General features: G+C 42.6%; 1 protein-coding gene across 6 annotated transcripts in view; it reads left to right on the top strand.

Moving 5' to 3' along the window:
• The window catches only part of LOC106591328 (LIM domain-binding protein 1), a 103,037-nt gene that overhangs the window by 84,480 nt on the left and 126 nt on the right, over positions 1 to 18,431 (top strand). For 4 of the 6 annotated variants that reach the window (XM_045709054.1, XM_045709050.1, XM_045709032.1 and 1 more), the window contains exons 6-11: positions 1,383 to 1,576; positions 1,907 to 2,029; positions 2,202 to 2,285; positions 13,044 to 13,167; positions 13,582 to 13,724; positions 14,047 to 17,040. In XM_045709054.1, the coding sequence (XP_045565010.1) occupies positions 1,383 to 1,576; positions 1,907 to 2,029; positions 2,202 to 2,285; positions 13,044 to 13,167; positions 13,582 to 13,724; positions 14,047 to 14,277 (899 nt within the window). In that variant the 3' untranslated portion in view covers positions 14,278 to 17,040. Of the gene's footprint in view, positions 1 to 1,382; positions 1,577 to 1,906; positions 2,030 to 2,201; positions 2,286 to 13,043; positions 13,168 to 13,581; positions 13,725 to 14,046; positions 17,041 to 18,431 lie in introns of those variants that run through there. The other 2 variants (XR_006762273.1, XM_045709042.1) reach the window with 2 other exon arrangements.

The raw sequence follows: 18,431 nt of genomic DNA, 5'->3' as shown, positions 1-18,431 counted from the left end.
GTGTAGACTAACAGGGAAATGCTTCATAGACAACAGGTGTAGACTAACAGGGAAATGCTTCATAGACAACAGGTGTAGACTAACAGGGAAATGCTTCATAGACAACAGGTGTAGACTAACAGGGAAATGATTCATAGACAACAGGTGTAGACTGACAGGGAAATGCTTCATAGACAACAGGTGTAGACTAACAGGGAAATGCTTCATAGACAACAGGTGTAGACTAACAGGGAAATGCTTCATAGACAACAGGTGTAGACTGACAGGGAAATGCTTCATAGACAACAGGTGTAGACTGACAGGGAAATGCTTCATAGACAACAGGTGTAGACTGACAGGGAAATGCTTTCCAACAATGCAGAGTTAAAGATGAGAATAAACAAATATTGAAATTGTGACACGAGGAAGAAATTCACAGTGAATAACAATAAGGAGTGAAAATAACATGGTTATATACAGGGAGTACCAGTACTGAGTCAATGTGTAGGGGTACGAGGTAGTAACATGGTTATATACAGGGAGTACCAGTACTGAGTCAATGTGCAGGGGTACGAGGTAGTAACATGGTTATATACAGGGAGTACCAGTACTGAGTCAATGTACAGGGCTATGAGGTAGTAACATGGTTATATACAGGGAGTACCAGTACTGAGTCAATGTGCAGGGCTATGAGGTAATAACATGGTTATATACAGGGAGTACCAGTACTGAGTCAATGTGCAGGGCTATGAGGTAATAACATGGTTATATACAGGGAGTACCAGTACTGAGTCAATGTGTAGGGGTATGAGGTAGTAACATGGTTATATACAGGGAGTACCAGTACTGAGTCAATGTGTAGGGCTATGAGGTAGTAACATGGTTATATACAGGAAGTACCAGTACTGAGTCAATGTGTAGGGCTATGAGGTAATTGAGGTAGCTATGTACTGTACATATAGGTAGGGGTGAAGTGACTCGGCAACAGGATAGACAACAGACAGTAGCAGCAGCTTTGGTGGTGAGTATGAAAGTGTGGTGTCAGTGTGTGTGTGTGTTGGGTGTAAGTATGTGTGGTGTCAGTATGTGAGTGTGTGTGTTGGGTGTAAGTATGTGTGGTGTCAGTATGTGTGTGTGTGTGTGTGTGTGTTGGGTGTAAGTATGAGTGGTGTCAGTATGTGAGTGTGTGTGTGTGCATAGACAATGCAAGAGAGTTGGTGCCAAAAAGTCATGATTCTAGTCTGTTTTGTAATGAATACGGGCCAGTTTCCTGGACACAGACTAAGCCTGGATTCTGCATTGATCTGGCTGATTGGTTCAGGACCAGGGTTAATGTGTGTCTGGGAAACCAACCTCTAAGACTGTTGTTGTGTACTTATGCTCCACTGTTCTTCTGCTTCCTGTCTCCTCCTCCTCCTCCGCAGCGATTGGCCGGACGTTGATCCCGCGGTACTTCCGGAGTATATTCGAGGGGGGCGCCACCGACCTTTACTACGTGTTGAAGCACCCCAAAGAGTCCTTCCACAACAACTTCGTCTCGCTGGACTGTGACCAGTGTACCATGGTTACGCAGAACGGAAAACCCATGTTCACACAGGTGTGTGTGTGTGTGTGTGTGTGTGTGTGTGTGTGTGTGTGTGTGTGTGTGCGTGTGCGTGCGCGTGTGCGTGCGTGCGCGCAGGCTATGTCTTTCCTGCGGACACTATTGTAAACATGAGGCATAATCCTAACATCAAAATCTGCATTTGTAACTGAACTGAATGAGTTCAGTGCCTCTTCTATGTGAAAGTCTACACATGTAAATCATGCTAGGATTCGGCCCATAGTTGCTGGTGAATTGCTATCTTTGCACACAACAAATATTGTGAACATAACTTTGGGGATCTCCTTTTGTAGAAAGTGCAACCCTGACCTCTGACCCCTCTAGGTGTGTGTGGAGGGTCGTCTGTACCTGGAGTTCATGTTTGACGACATGATGAGGATCAAGACGTGGCACTTCAGCATCCGACAGCACCGTGAACTGATACCACGCAGTATACTGGCCATGCACGTGAGTTACACACACACACACACACACACACACACACACACACACACACACACACGTTCACCTGTTGTCTAATAGCGATGGTAGACAGATCAATACATGGTGTCCGACCTCTGTAACCCCTGACCTCTGTAACCCCTGACCTCTGTAACCCCTGACCTCTGTAACCCTACAGGCCCAGGACCCCCAGATGTTAGACCAGCTGTCTAAGAACATCACCAGATGTGGACTGTCTAACTCCACCCTCAACTACCTCCGAGTGAGTACACACAAACATCAACAACAACAAACGTAGATCACTACCTCCCAGTGAGTACACACAAACATCAACAACAACAAACGTAGATCACTACCTCCCAGTGAGTACACACAAACATCAACAACAACAAACGTAGATCACTACCTCCCAGTGAGTACACACAAACATCAACAACAACAAACGTAGATCACTACCTCCCAGTGAGTACACACAAACATCAACAACAACAAACGTAGATCCCTACCTTGATACAGTGCCTTGCAAAAGTATTCTCATACCCCTTGGATTTCTTCTAATTGTATTGTGTTACAAGGCGGGATAGATTTAATAATAGATTTAATTGTACTTTTTTTGTCAACAATTTACTCAATACTCTGTCAATTCTATTTTTTTTAAGATTAATAAGAATTGGATAACTAAAATATAGTCTTAGCCCCTTTGTTTAGGAAAGTGTAAATTAATTCAGGAGTAAAAAATAAAATGATACAATGACTAAGAGGTTAAAGTGCAAACTGTCAGCTTTCATTTGAGGGTATTTTCATCCACATCGGGTGAACCGTTTAGAAATTACAGCACTTTTTCTATGTAGTCCCCCATTTAAAGGGGACCAAAAGTATTAGGATACATTCACTTGCCTATTAAAGTAGTTACTATCACACAATGACTACATCAAGCTGGTGACTCTACAAACTGGCTGGATGCATTTTCTGTTTTTTGGTTGCGTTTCAGATTATTTTGTTCCCAATAGAAATTCATGTTAAATAATGTATTGTGTCATTTTAGAGTCACTTCTATTTTAAATAAGAATGGAATATATTTCTAAACACTAATACATTAATGTGGATGCTACCATGATTACGGATAGTCAAGTATGAATTGTGAATAATGATATGTGAGAAAGTTACAGACCCGTAAATATCATAGCCCCCAATGCTATCCTCCCCTCTTATTGTAATGGTGAGAGGATATCATGTTCCTGATAGGTATAGTAGTAGTTTAACATAGTACTGATAGGTATAGTAGTAGTTTAATATAGTACTGATAGGCATAGTAGTAGTTTAACATAGTACTGATAGGCATAGTAGTAGTTTAACATAGTACTGATAGGTATAGTAGTAGTTTAATATAGTACTGATAGGTATAGTAGTAGTTTAACATAGTACTGATAGGTATAGTAGTAGTTTAATATACCGTAATTTCCGGACTATTAAGCGCACCTGAATATAAGCCGCACCCACTGAATGTATTTTTTTTTTTTGATTTTGAACATAAATAAGCCGCACATGTCTATAAGCCGCAGGTGCCTACCGGTACATTGAAACAAATGAACTTTACACAGGCTTTAACGAAACACGGCTTGTAACAAAAATAAATAGGCTTTAACGAAACACGGCTTGTAACAAAAAATAAAAAATTTGCAGTAAGCTTTAGTTGTCTTTTTGCACTGAGTCAATTCCTCACACTGCTGTTTCCAACGTCTTATCATCGACTCATTAAGACCAAGCTCCCGTGCAGCAGCTCTATTTCCTTTTCCAACAGCCAGATCAATCGCCTTCAACTTGAAAGCTGCATCATATGCATTTCTCCGTGTTTTTGCCATGATGAGGGTGACAAAATGACTACCGTAGTCAGAATGATGGGAAGTTTGAGAGCGCTCGATTTAATCTAAACAGTAAACAAAAAAGTTGTTTGACCTTAACCCGTTCGGCAATTTCATTGGTCTAATGAAAGCTTCATGCCGCCAAAAAACTGAGCACGTCACAGAATGTGTTTTAAAAAAAAAAAATCCATATATTAACCGCGTCATTGTTTAAGCCGCGAGGTTCAAAGCCTGGGAAAAAAGTTGCGGCTTATAGTCCAGAAATTACGGTAGTACTGATAGGCATAGTAGTAGTTTAACATAGTACTGATAGGTATAGTAGTAGTTTAACATAGTGCTGATAGGCATAGTAGTAGTTTAACATAGTACTGATAGGCGTAGTAGTAGTTTAACATAGTACTGATAGGTATAGTAGTAGTTTAACATAGTACTGATAGGTATAGTAGTAGTTTAACATAGTACTGATAGGTATAGTAGTAGTTTAACATAGTACTGATAGGTATAGTAGTAGTTTCGCATAGTACTGATGGGTAGGGTAGTACATAGTACTGATGGGTAGGGTGGTACATAGTACTGATAGGTAGGGTAGTAGTTTAACATAGTACTGATAGGTAGGGTAGTAGTTTAACATAGTACTGATGGGTAGGGTAGTACAAGGTACTGATAGGTAGGGTAGTAGTTTAACATAGTACTGATGGGTAGGGTAGTACATAGTACTGATAGGTAGGATAGTAGTTTAACATAGTACTGATGGGTAGGGTGGTTCATAGTACTGATGGGTAGGGTGGTTCATAGTACTGATAGGTAGGGTAGTAGTTTAACATTGTACTGATAGGTAGGGTAGTAGTTTAACATAGTACTGATAGGTAGGATAGTACTGATAGGTAGGATAGTACTGATAGGTAGGATAGTACTGATAGGTAGGATAGTACTGATAGGTAGGATAGTACTGATAGGTAGGGTAGTACTGATAGGTAGGGTAGTACTGATAGGTAGGGTAGTACTGATAGGTAGGGTAGTACATAGTACTGATAGGTAGGGTAGTACATAGTACTGATGGGTAGGGTAGTACATAGTACTGATAGGTAGGGTAGTACATAGTACTGATAGGTAGGGTAGTACATAGTACTGATGGGTAGGGTAGTACATAGTACTGATGGGTAGGGTAGTACATAGTACTGATGGGTAGGGTAGTAGTTTAACATAGTACTGATAGGTAGGGTAGTAGTTTAACAGTACTGATGGGTAGGGTGGTACATAGTACTGATAGGTAGGGTAGTAGTTTAACATAGTACTGATGGGTAGGGTAGTAGTTTAACAGTACTGATGGGTAGGGTGGTACATAGTACTGATAGGTAGGGTAGTAGTTTAACATAGTACTGATAGGTAGGGTAGTAGTTTAACATTGTACTGATAGGTAGGGTAGTACAAGGTACTGATAGGTAGGGTAGTACATAGTACTGATGGGTAGGGTAGTACATAGTACTGATAGGTAGGATAGTAGTTTAACATAGTACTGATGGGTAGGGTGGTTCATAGTACTGATGGGTAGAGTGGTTCATAGTACTGATAGGTAGGGTAGTAGTTTAACATTGTACTGATAGGTAGGGTAGTAGTTTAACATAGTACTGATAGGTAGGATAGTACTGATAGGTAGGATAGTACTGATAGGTAGGATAGTACTGATAGGTAGGATAGTACTGATAGGTAGGATAGTACTGATAGGTAGGATAGTACTGATAGGTAGGATAGTACTGATAGGTAGGATAGTACTGATAGGTAGGATAGTACTGATAGGTAGGATAGTACTGATAGGTAGGGTAGTACATAGTACTGATGGGTAGGGTAGTACATAGTACTGATGGGTAGGGTAGTACATAGTACTGATGGGTAGGGTGGTAGTTTAACATAGTACTGATAGGTAGGGTAGTACATAGTACTGATAGGTAGGGTAGTACATAGTACTGATAGGTAGGGTAGTACATAGTACTGATAGGTAGGGTAGTACATAGTACTGATAGGTAGGGTAGTACATAGTACTGATAGGTAGGGTAGTACATAGTACTGATAGGTAGGGTAGTACATGGTACTGCTAGGTAGGGTAGTACATGGTACTGATAGTTAGGGTAGTACATAGTACTGATGGGTAGGGTAGTAGTTTAACATAGTACTGATGGGTAGGGTAGTAGTTTAACATAGTACTGATGGGTAGGGTAGTAGTTTAACATAGTACTGATAGGTAGGGTAGTAGTTTAACAGTACTGATGGGTAGGGTGGTACGTAGTAGTGATAGGGAGGGTAGTAGTTTAACATAGTACTGATAGGTAGGGTAGTACATAGTACTGATAGGTAGGGTAGTACATAGTACTGATAGGTAGGGTAGTACATAGTACTGATGGGTAGGGTAGTACATAGTACTGATGGGTAGGGTAGTACATAGTACTGATGGGTAGGGTAGTACATAGTACTGATGGGTAGGGTAGTAGTTTAACAGTACTGATGGGTAGGGTGGTACATAGTACTGATGGGTAGGGTAGTAGTTTAACATAGTACTGATGGGTAGGGTACTAGTTTAACAGTACTGATGGGTAGGGTGGTACATAGTACTGATAGGTAGGATAGTAGTTTAACATAGTACTGATAGGTAGGGTAGTACATAGTACTGATGGGTAGGGTGGTTCATAGTACTGATGGGTAGGGTAGTACATAGTACTGATAGGTAGGGTAGTACATGGTACTGATAGGTAGGGTAGTACATAGTACTGATAGGTAGGGTAGTACATAGTACTGATGGGTAGGGTAGTACATAGTACTGATGGGTAGGGTAGTACATAGTACTGATGGGTAGGATAGTACATAGTACTGATGGGTAGGGTAGTACATAGTACTGATGGGTAGGGTAGTAGTTTAACATAGTACTGATAGGTAGGGTAGTAGTTTAACAGTACTGATGGGTAGGGTGGTACATAGTACTGATGGGTAGGGTAGTAGTTTAACATAGTACTGATGGGTAGGGTACTATTTTAACAGTACTGATGGGTAGGGTGGTACATAGTACTGATAGGTAGGATAGTAGTTTAACATAGTACTGATGGGTAGGGTGGTTCATAGTACTGATGGGTAGGGTGGTTCATAGTACTGATAGGTAGGGTAGTAGTTTAACATAGTACTGATAGGTAGGATAGTACTGATAGGTAGGATAGTACTGATAGGTAGGATAGTACTGATAGGTAGGATAGTACTGATAGGTAGGATAGTACTGATAGGTAGGATAGTACTGATAGGTAGGGTAGTACTGATAGGTAGGGTAGTACTGATAGGTAGGGTAGTACTGATAGGTAGGGTAGTACTGATAGGTAGGGTAGTACTGATAGGTAGGGTAGTACTGATAGGTAGGGTAGTACTGATAGGTAGGGTAGTACTGATAGGTAGGGTAGTACATAGTAGTGATAGGTAGGGTAGTACATAGTACTGATGGGTAGGGTAGTACATAGTACTGATAGGTAGGGTAGTACATAGTACTGATAGGTAGGGTAGTACATAGTACTGATAGGTAGGGTAGTACATAGTACTGATAGGTAGGGTAGTACATAGTACTGATAGGTAGGGTAGTACATAGTACTGATGGGTAGGGTAGTACATAGTACTGATGGGTAGGGTAGTACATAGTACTGATGGGTAGGGTAGTACATAGTACTGATGGGTAGGGTAGTACATAGTACTGATGGGTAGGGTAGTACATAGTACTGATGGGTAGGGTAGTACATAGTACTGATGGGTAGGGTAGTACATAGTACTGATGGGTAGGGTAGTACATAGTACTGATGGGTAGGGTAGTACATAGTACTGATGGGTAGGGTAGTACATAGTACTGATAGGTAGGGTAGTACATAGTACTGATGGGTAGGGTAGTAGTTTAACAAAGTTCTGATGGGTAGGGTAGTAGTTTAACATAGTACTGATGGGTAGGGTAGTACATAGTACTGATGGGTAGGGTAGTACATAGTACTGATGGGTAGGGTAGTACATAGTACTGATGGGTAGGGTAGTACATAGTACTGATGGGTAGGGTAGTACATAGTACTGATAGGTAGGGTAGTACATAGTACTGATAGGTAGGGTAGTACATAGTACTGATGGGTAGGGTAGTACATAGTACTGATGGGTAGGGTAGTACATAGTACTGATAGGTAGGGTAGTACATAGTACTGATGGGTAGGGTAGTACATAGTACTGATGGGTAGGGTAGTACATAGTACTGATGGGTAGGGTAGTACATAGTACTGATGGGTAGGGTAGTACATAGTACTGATGGGTAGGGTAGTACATAGTACTGATGGGTAGGGTAGTACATAGTACTGATAGGTAGGGTAGTACATAGTACTGATAGGTAGGGTAGTACATAGTACTGATGGGTAGGGTGGTAGTTTAACATAGTACTGATGGGTAGGGTAGTAGTTTAACATAGTACTGATAGGTAGGGTAGTACATAGTACTGATAGGTAGGGTAGTACATAGTACTGATAGGTAGGGTAGTACATAGTACTGATAGGTAGGGTAGTACATAGTACTGATAGGTAGGGTAGTACATAGTACTGATAGGTAGGGTAGTACATAGTACTGATAGGTAGGGTAGTACATAGTACTGATGGGTAGGGTAGTACATAGTACTGATGGGTAGGGTAGTACATAGTACTGATGGGTAGGGTAGTACATAGTACTGATGGGTAGGGTAGTACATAGTACTGATAGGTAGGGTAGTACATAGTACTGGGTAGGGTAGTACATAGTACTGGGTAGGGTAGTACATAGTACTGATGGGTAGGATAGTACATAGTACTGATGGGTAGGGTAGTACATAGTACTGATGGGTAGGGTAGTACATAGTACTGATGGGTAGGGTAGTACATAGTACTGATGGGTAGGGTAGTACATAGTACTGATAGGTAGGGTAGTACATAGTACTGATAGGTAGGGTAGTACATAGTACTGATGGGTAGGGTGGTAGTTTAACATAGTACTGATGGGTAGGGTAGTACAAGGTACTGATAGGTAGGGTGGTTCATAGTACTGATAGGTAGGGTAGTAGTTTAACATAGTACTGATAGGTAGGATAGTACTGATAGGTAGGATAGTACTGATAGGTAGGATAGTACTGATAGGTAGGATAGTACTGATAGGTAGGGTAGTACTGATAGGTAGGGTAGTACTGATAGGTAGGGTAGTACTGATAGGTAGGGTAGTACTGATAGGTAGGGTAGTACATAGTACTGATAGGTAGGGTAGTACATAGTACTGATGGGTAGGGTAGTACATAGTACTGATAGGTAGGGTAGTACATAGTACTGATAGGTAGGGTAGTACATAGTACTGATAGGTAGGGTAGTACATAGTACTTATGGGTAGGGTGGTAGTTTAACATAGTACTGATGGGTAGGGTAGTACAAGGTACTGATAGGTAGGGTAGTAGTTTAACATAGTACTGATGGGTAGGGTGGTTCATAGTACTGATGGGTAGGGTGGTTCATAGTACTGATAGGTAGGGTAGTAGTTTAACATTGTACTGATAGGTAGGGTAGTAGTTTAACATAGTACTGATAGGTAGGATAGTACTGATAGGTAGGATAGTACTGATAGGTAGGGTAGTACTGATAGGTACACCTGGAGACACCTGAAACCCCACCTCTTCAAGGAATACCTGGGATAGGATAAGGTAATCCTTCTAACCCCCCCCCTTAAAAGATTTAGATGCACTATTGTAAAGTGGTTGTTCCACTGGATATTATAGGTGAATGCACCAATTTGTAAGTCGCTCTGGATAAGAGCGTCTGCTAAATGACTAAAATGTAAAAATGTAGGGTAGTACTGATAGGTAGGGTAGTACTGATAGGTAGGGTAGTACTGATAGGTAGGGTAGTACATAGTACTGATATGTAGGGTAGTACATAGTACTGATATGTAGGGTAGTACATAGTACTGATGGGTAGGGTAGTACATAGTACTGATGGGTAGGGTAGTACATAGTACTGATGGGTAGGGTAGTACATAGTACTGATGGGTAGGGTAGTACATAGTACTGATGGGTAGGGTAGTACATAGTACTGATGGGTAGGGTAATACATAGTACTGATGGGTAGGGTAGTACATAGTACTGATGGGTAGGGTAGTAGTTAACATAGTACTGATGGGTAGGGTAGTACATAGTACTGATGGGTAGGGTAGTACATAGTACTGATGGGTAGGGTAGTACATAGTACTGATGGGTAGGGTAGTACATAGTACTGATGGGTAGGGTAGTACATAGTACTGATAGGTAGGGTAGTACATAGTACTGATAGGTAGGGTAGTACATAGTACTGCTAGGTAGGGTAGTACATAGTACTGCTAGGTAGGGTAGTACATGGTACTGATAGGTAGGGTAGTACATAGTACTGATGGGTAGGGTAGTAGTTTAACATAGTACTGATGGGTAGGGTAGTAGTTTAACATAGTACTGATGGGTAGGGTAGTAGTTTAACATAGTACTGATGGGTAGGGTAGTAGTTTAACATAGTACTGATAGGTAGGGTAGTAGTTTAACAGTACTGATGGGTAGGGTGGTACGTAGTAGTGATAGGGAGGGTAGTAGTTTAACATAGTACTGATAGGTAGGGTAGTACATAGTACTGATAGGTAGGGTAGTACATAGTACTGATGGGTAGGGTAGTACATAGTACTGATGGGTAGGGTAGTACATAGTACTGATGGGTAGGGTAGTACATAGTACTGATGGGTAGGGTAGTAGTTTAACAGTACTGATGGGTAGGGTGGTACATAGTACTGATGGGTAGGGTAGTAGTTTAACATAGTACTGATGGGTAGGGTACTAGTTTAACAGTACTGATGGGTAGGGTGGTACATAGTACTGATAGGTAGGATAGTAGTTTAACATAGTACTGATGGGTAGGGTGGTTCATAGTACTGATGGGTAGGGTAGTACATAGTACTGATAGGTAGGGTAGTACATGGTACTGATAGGTAGGGTAGTACATAGTACTGATAGGTAGGGTAGTACATAGTACTGATGGGTAGGGTAGTACATAGTACTGATGGGTAGGGTAGTACATAGTACTGATGGGTAGGATAGTACATAGTACTGATGGGTAGGGTAGTACATAGTACTGATGGGTAGGGTAGTAGTTTAACATAGTACTGATAGGTAGGGTAGTAGTTTAACAGTACTGATGGGTAGGGTGGTACATAGTACTGATGGGTAGGGTAGTAGTTTAACATAGTACTGATGGGTAGGGTACTATTTTAACAGTACTGATGGGTAGGGTGGTACATAGTACTGATAGGTAGGATAGTAGTTTAACATAGTACTGATGGGTAGGGTGGTTCATAGTACTGATGGGTAGGGTGGTTCATAGTACTGATGGGTAGGGTGGTTCATAGTACTGATAGGTAGGGTAGTAGTTTAACATAGTACTGATAGGTAGGATAGTACTGATAGGTAGGATAGTACTGATAGGTAGGATAGTACTGATAGGTAGGATAGTACTGATAGGTAGGATAGTACTGATAGGTAGGGTAGTACTGATAGGTAGGGTAGTACTGATAGGTAGGGTAGTACTGATAGGTAGGGTAGTACTGATAGGTAGGGTAGTACATAGTACTGATAGGTAGGGTAGTACATAGTACTGATAGGTAGGGTAGTACATAGTACTGATAGGTAGGGTAGTACATAGTACTGATGGGTAGGGTAGTACATAGTACTGATGGGTAGGGTAGTACATAGTACTGATGGGTAGGGTAGTACATAGTACTGATGGGTAGGGTAGTACATAGTACTGATGGGTAGGGTAGTACATAGTACTGATGGGTAGGTTAGTACATAGTACTGATGGGTAGGGTAGTACATAGTACTGATAGGTAGGGTAGTACATAGTACTGATGGGTAGGGTAGTACATAGTACTGATGGGTAGGGTAGTACATAGTACTGATGGGTAGGGTAGTACATAGTACTGATAGGTAGGGTAGTACATAGTACTGATGGGTAGGGTAGTACATAGTACTGATGGGTAGGGTAGTATATAGTACTGATGGGTAGGGTAGTACATAGTACTGATGGGTAGGGTAGTACATAGTACTGATGGGTAGGGTAGTACATAGTACTGATGGGTAGGGTAGTACATAGTACTGATGGGTAGGGTAGTACATAGTACTGATGGGTAGGGTAGTACATAGTACTGATAGGTAGGGTAGTACATAGTACTGATGGGTAGGGTAGTAGTTTAACATAGTACTGATAGGTAGGGTAGTAGTTTAACATAGTACTGATGGGTAGGGTAGTAGTTTAACATAGTACTGATGGGTAGGGTAGTAGTTTAACATAGTACTGATAGGTAGGGTAGTACATAGTACTGATAGGTAGGGTAGTACATAGTACTGATAGGTAGGGTAGTACATAGTACTGATAGGTAGGGTAGTACATAGTACTGATAGGTAGGGTAGTACATAGTACTGATGGGTAGGGTAGTAGTTTAACATAGTACTGATGGGTAGGGTAGTAGTTTAACATAGTACTGATGGGTAGGGTAGTAGTTTAACATAGTACTGATGGGTAGGGTAGTAGTTTAACATAGTACTGATAGGTAGGGTAGTACATAGTACTGATAGGTAGGGTAGTACATAGTACTGATAGGTAGGGTAGTACATAGTACTGATAGGTAGGGTAGTACATAGTACTGATAGGTAGGGTAATAGTTTCATCTTGTCCCCTGATATTGCCATATAGCTTCCACCTATCAAACCTTTCAGACCTAGGGGGGGTAACATAGTACTGATAGGTAGGGTAGTACATAGTACTGATAGGTAGGGTAGTACATAGTACTGATAGGTAGGGTAATAGTTTCATCTTGTCCCCTGATATTGCCATATAGCTTCCACCTATCAAACCTTTCAGACCTAGGGGGGGTTTCTGGATGGGCCTGACAACTAGAGTAGAACATTTTACTGAAGTCCACTATGAAGGACATCGTGTGAAGAGAGGTTCTTGTCTTTCTTGTCATGAATAATTCACACCTGGTGGCAATTTCCACTACACAAAGGATGGCTGTCTTGTCTCTCTATCATCTCAAGTCTCCCTCCCTCCCTCCGTCATGTGTCTCTCCTGTAGCTGTGTGTGATTCTGGAGCCCATGCAGGAGCTGATGTCCAGACACAAGACCTACAGCCTCAGCCCCAGGGACTGTCTCAAGACCTGCCTCTTTCAGAAGTGGCAACGCATGGTGGCCCCGCCAGGTAACACACACACACAACACGGAGGCGCATACACACACACACACACACACACACACACACACACACACACACACAACGCGCAGGCGAACACACACAGGCAGACAGAACGCGCACACACATGCGTGAACGCGTGTACACACACACTCCTCCTCCCTAACACCAAACTCTCCCTCTCTCCCCCTTTCCCCCAGAGGAGCCGGAGAGGCAGGCTCCCAGTAAGCACACACGCACGCACACACACAAACTCTCACACACACATCAAGATTGGGTTCCGGGTTCCAAGACTGCACACACCTCTTCACCTCCGTCCTAACTCTCTCTCTCCCGCTCTCCTCTCTCCTCTTCCTCTCTCCTCCCCAACTCTACCCTCCCCCTCCTCTCTCCTCTCCCCCTCCTCTCTCCTCTCTCCTCTAGCTGAACCAGCCAGACAGGCCCCTAATAAGAGGAGGAAGCGTAAGATGTCAGGCGGCAGCACCATGAGTGCCGGAGGAGGAACCACCACCAACAACAAGAAGAAGAGTCCAGCTAGCAGCTTCCCCCTGTCCAGCCAAGTACCAGTAAGTAGCAGTCAAATCAATCACATGTATTTTATGAAGCCTTTTTTACGTCAGCAGTTGTCACGGTGTGTTGCGGTTACGTGGTCTAAAATGTCAAGAGCAAGCAAAGCAGAAGCCAGACCACAGTGGCCAGGAAAACCTTCCTGTAAGGAAGAAACCTATCTTCTACACCCCTATCTTTTTAATAATGTTATCTCCCTCCCCTTTAGGATGTGATGGTGGAGGAAGAGCCCACCCTGATAGGAGGGGAGCTAGCTGTAATAGTAGTAGTAGTCATCTCCTCCCCCTATCTCTGTAATAATGGTTTCTTCCTCCCCTATAGGACGTGATGGTGGTGGGAGAGCCCACCCTGATGGGAGGGGAGTTTGGGGACGAGGACGAGCGCCTGATCACGCGGCTGGAGAACCAACAGTTCGACGCGGCCAACGGCATCGATGACGAGGACAGCTTCAACAACAGCCCCGCGCTTGGCGCCAACTCTCCCTGGAACAACAAGGCCCCATCCAGCCAGGAGAGCAAGAGTGACAACCCTACGTCTCAGGCCTCACAGTAGAGGAGGGGGGGGAGGGGAGGGGCTTCCATAGTCTTAAAGGGGTTTCCTCTCCTTGTGGGTGTGTGTCAATTGTCTGTAGTGGCTTCCTGACTGTTCTTATCTTTTTCTCTTAAAGGGGCAATCCGCAGTTGAAAAAATAACAAAGCGTCACCCCTACCTCCTTGTTTTAGTAAAAAGCTGAGGGATGGGCCTGGAGAAATGTAACCACTCTAAAATTCAATTCAAGGACTGACCATCCAAGATATAAAAAATAAATAAGAGTTTTAAGCATGCTTTGAGGCTATACAGTTTTTCATTACATTTACAATGGTTACAGAGTAAAACAAGTTTCTATTGTGGGTTGTGGTGGGGTACGTCAGTTGAATGAAGCTCCTGAGACATTTCTAGGTTAAATTCCTCAAGAATCAACAGGTACATATCATTTATTTACAAGTCCAAAATATGGATGGAGTGACTGCGGATTGCCCCTTTTGGAACATGGATTTTATCTAGGCCTGTGGAGTAGAAGGAGGATCTCACTGGTTGATCGAGGTTTCCTTTCCTTGTCTACCTTCCTACATCAGTTCTGATGTGAGAGCTTGGCAGGTGAAAGGAAACGACTGAGAAGCTGTTTCTTATATGGGCCTCCTCCATACCTGGCTCTCCTAGCTGGTCTTATAAGGAGAGACCTGAGGAGAGGGAAGGCGCTTGGGACAGTTGAGATGCACCCAGGTAGGGGGGGGCGGTGGGGTAGGGAGAGGGTGGTTGAGTGGGGGAAGGGGGAAACGAGGAGTCGCTGATGGACGACTACTCACACATCTACCTTCAGAAGAATCATGGTCACTAGATATGGAGTCTTAAGTCTGGTCCACTCTGCTGCTGCACGTGTGTGTGTGTGTGTGTGTGTGTGTGTGTGTGTGTGTGTGGCTGTACTTGGTCAGAACAAAAGCCTGGACTGTGCCAAAGCTAGCGGACCGGAGTTGAGATCCAATCAGTTTAAAATGCTTTCACAGACACACACACACACACACCATTGAAGGAGTACTGATCCGACCTTTTAACAGATAACAGAAAGCATTTAAACAACAACAACATTTTAGAGTTTTATACCAGTCTCTATTTCCCTAGAACGTTTTTATTTTGTTTTCTACTCCTGCATTTGAAATCTACTTTTTATTTGTTCTTTTTTACCGACGATATTGAGAAGCTAACAGACCAAGGAGCCAGAAAACAGGACTGCTTTTATTCTACCCCTTCCCCCCTGAAAAAATATATTTGGTTTGTTTTAATATCTTTTATGTTTTAAAGAGAAATAATTGTGGATGTTTTTCTGTTTTTTGAGATTGATTTTCTCCTTGTTTTTAGTGTATTTGTGCTTGTATATTTAAGGTAGTAGCAAAGTTCTGTACGACTGTATTCTGACTTAGAGGTTCCTGAAGCCATTCTGATCTAATGGAAAGAAACGAAATAAAAAAGAAATGGACAAAAAGAAAACACATGAACCTCTCAACCAATCCCCCCTCTCCATCTCCTTCTCTCTCTCTCTCTCTCTCTTTAGAGTATCCATCCTGATCATAACAGTGACACCTCTCTCTCTCTCTCTCTCTCTCTCTCTCTCTCTCTCTCTTTAGTGTCCATCCTGATCATAACAGTGACACTCTCTCTCTCTCTCTCTCTCTCTCTCTCTCTCTTTAGTGTCCATCCTGATCATAACAGTGACACCTCTCTCTCTCTCTCTCTTTTTTCTTTCTTTTAAAATGTTTTTTACTTGTGTACATTCATTTATAAAACCCTGGGGTACAGTCACCATTGAGAAGACATGTTTGCATCTTCCAGTTCAGCAGATTTATTTTTTCATTTCATTTTTTTCTATTTATTTTTAATGAAATATCAGATATACGTTCTGTTTCTCCACCCCCCCTGGTTACACACACTCATCCTAAATGTACACTACTATTAGCAAATAAGCTAACTATCTACTGCTGTTTAAGAAGTCTGAGAAGACAACCTGACATAATTCATCCATGATTGTGTCCCAAATGGCACCCTATTCCCTATCAAGTTATGGTCGAGAGTAGTGCACTACATACGGAATAGAGTGCCATTTGGGACGCAACTCAACTAGTTATTCATGTTTAACTGAAGTCGTAGGGTTGTATATATTTCCAATACCTGTGTTGTATAGGCTTGATCTGTAATATTGAGCCTGTTGCGCATGTGTTTGGTAATACCTTCAATTCTCACAAGGGGGCGCTGTTAGAGGATCGCAAATAAGATCATTTTATAACAACTTTATACATCCAGTTCAAACATGTGCTAGCAGTGATATGATCTGCCCCCCCCCCCTCCCCAAAGCACCCTATGTAGTGCAGTACTTTTGATCAGGGCCAATATGAGAACAGGGGGGCCATGTTGAGACATGGCCCATGTTATTTAGTTCTGTAAATGTTGTTCCAGCTCTGTCAAGTACATTGTGTACATTTTCAGTACAGCTCTGGCTTTTAACCGGTAACAGAGAGAGTCTGTCCCGAATGGCACCCTATTCCCTACATAGAGCACTACTTTGGACCAGGACCCATTGGTCCTGGTCAAAAGTAGTGCACTATATAACGGAACAGGGGGCCATTTTGGATGCAGCCTAGAGAAAGGTGACTGGTACCCTAAACCAACCCTGTAGAAAAAGCCTTGTTTGATATTTTGGTTAGTTTTCTGCCCTTGATACTTCTTGATTAATTAATTCATGTATGGTACCAATAAAAATATACATTTTCACTTTAAAATGAACATTGCGTTGGGACTCTTATTTACTCTTAGGGACTTTTATTGTTGTACATGTGTATCTGATGCTCATTCCTTACAGTGTATTTGAAAACTGTTCATCCATTTCATGAGTTGCTTTGCCCTCGGACCTACCCTGAACAAAAATACAACAATTTAAAAGACTTTACTGACTTACAGTTCATATAAGGAAATCAGTCAATATAAATAAATGAATTGGGCCCTGAAATGGATTTCACATGACTGGGAATACAGATATGCATCTGTTGGTCACATTACCTTAAAAAATGTAGGGGTGTAAATCAGAAAACCAGTCAGTATCTGGTGTGATCACTATTTGCCTCATGCAGCGCAACATCTCCTTCGCATAGAGTTGATCAGGCTGTTGATTATGGCCTGTGGAATGTTGTCCCACTTCTCTTCAATGGCTGTGCAAAGTTGCTGGATATTGGCGGGAACTGGAACACGCTGTCGTACACCTCGATCCAGAGCATCCTAAACATGCTCAATGGGCGATATGTCTGGTTAGTATGCAGGGGAAGAACTGGGACATTTTCAGCTTCCAGGAATTGTGATTTAGATCCTTGCGACATGGGGCTGTGCATTATCATGCTGAAACAGGAGGTGATGGTGGCGGATGAATGGCCTCAGTATCTCGTCAAGCTATTTCTGTGTGTTCAAATTGCCACCAATAAAATGCAATTGTGTTCGTTGTCTGTGGCTTATACCTGCCCATACATAACCCTACAGCCAACATGGGACACTGATCACAACGGCATCAGCAAACCCCTCGCCCACATGACTCCATACACGCTGTCTGCCATCTGCCCGGTACAGTTGAAACCGGGATTCATCCGTGAAGAGCACATCTCTCCAGCGTTCTAGTGGCCATCGAAGGTGAGCATTTGCCAACTGAAGTCGGTTACGATGCCGAACTGCAGTCAGGTCAAGACCCTGGTGAGGACGACGAGCACGCAGGTGAGCTTGAGACGGTTTCTGACAGTTTGTGCAGAAATTCTTCGGCTGCCCTGACAGTTTCATCAGCTGTCCAGGTGGCTGGTCTCAGACCATCCCGCAGGGGAATAAGCTGGATGTGGAGGTCCTGGGCTGGCAGGGTTACACGTGGTCTGCGGTTGAGAGGCCGATTGGACCTACTCCCAAATTCTCCAAAACAGCACATTTAGAGTGGCCTTTTATTGTCCCCAGCACAAGGAGCACCTGTGTAATGATCATGCTGTTTAATCAACTTCTTGATATGCCACACCTGTCAGGTGGATGGATTATCTTTGCAAAGGAGAAATGATCACTAACAGGGATGTAAACACATTCTCTCTTTACCTCTCTCTCTCTCTCTCTCTCTACCCCCCCTCTCTCGCTCTCTCTCTCTCTCTCTCTCT

The sequence above is a fragment of the Salmo salar genome, chromosome ssa02, assembly GCF_905237065.1.
Source record: "Salmo salar chromosome ssa02, Ssal_v3.1, whole genome shotgun sequence".
Lineage (NCBI taxonomy): Eukaryota > Metazoa > Chordata > Actinopteri > Salmoniformes > Salmonidae > Salmo > Salmo salar.
This window is presented reverse-complemented; position numbering and strand designations above follow the sequence as displayed.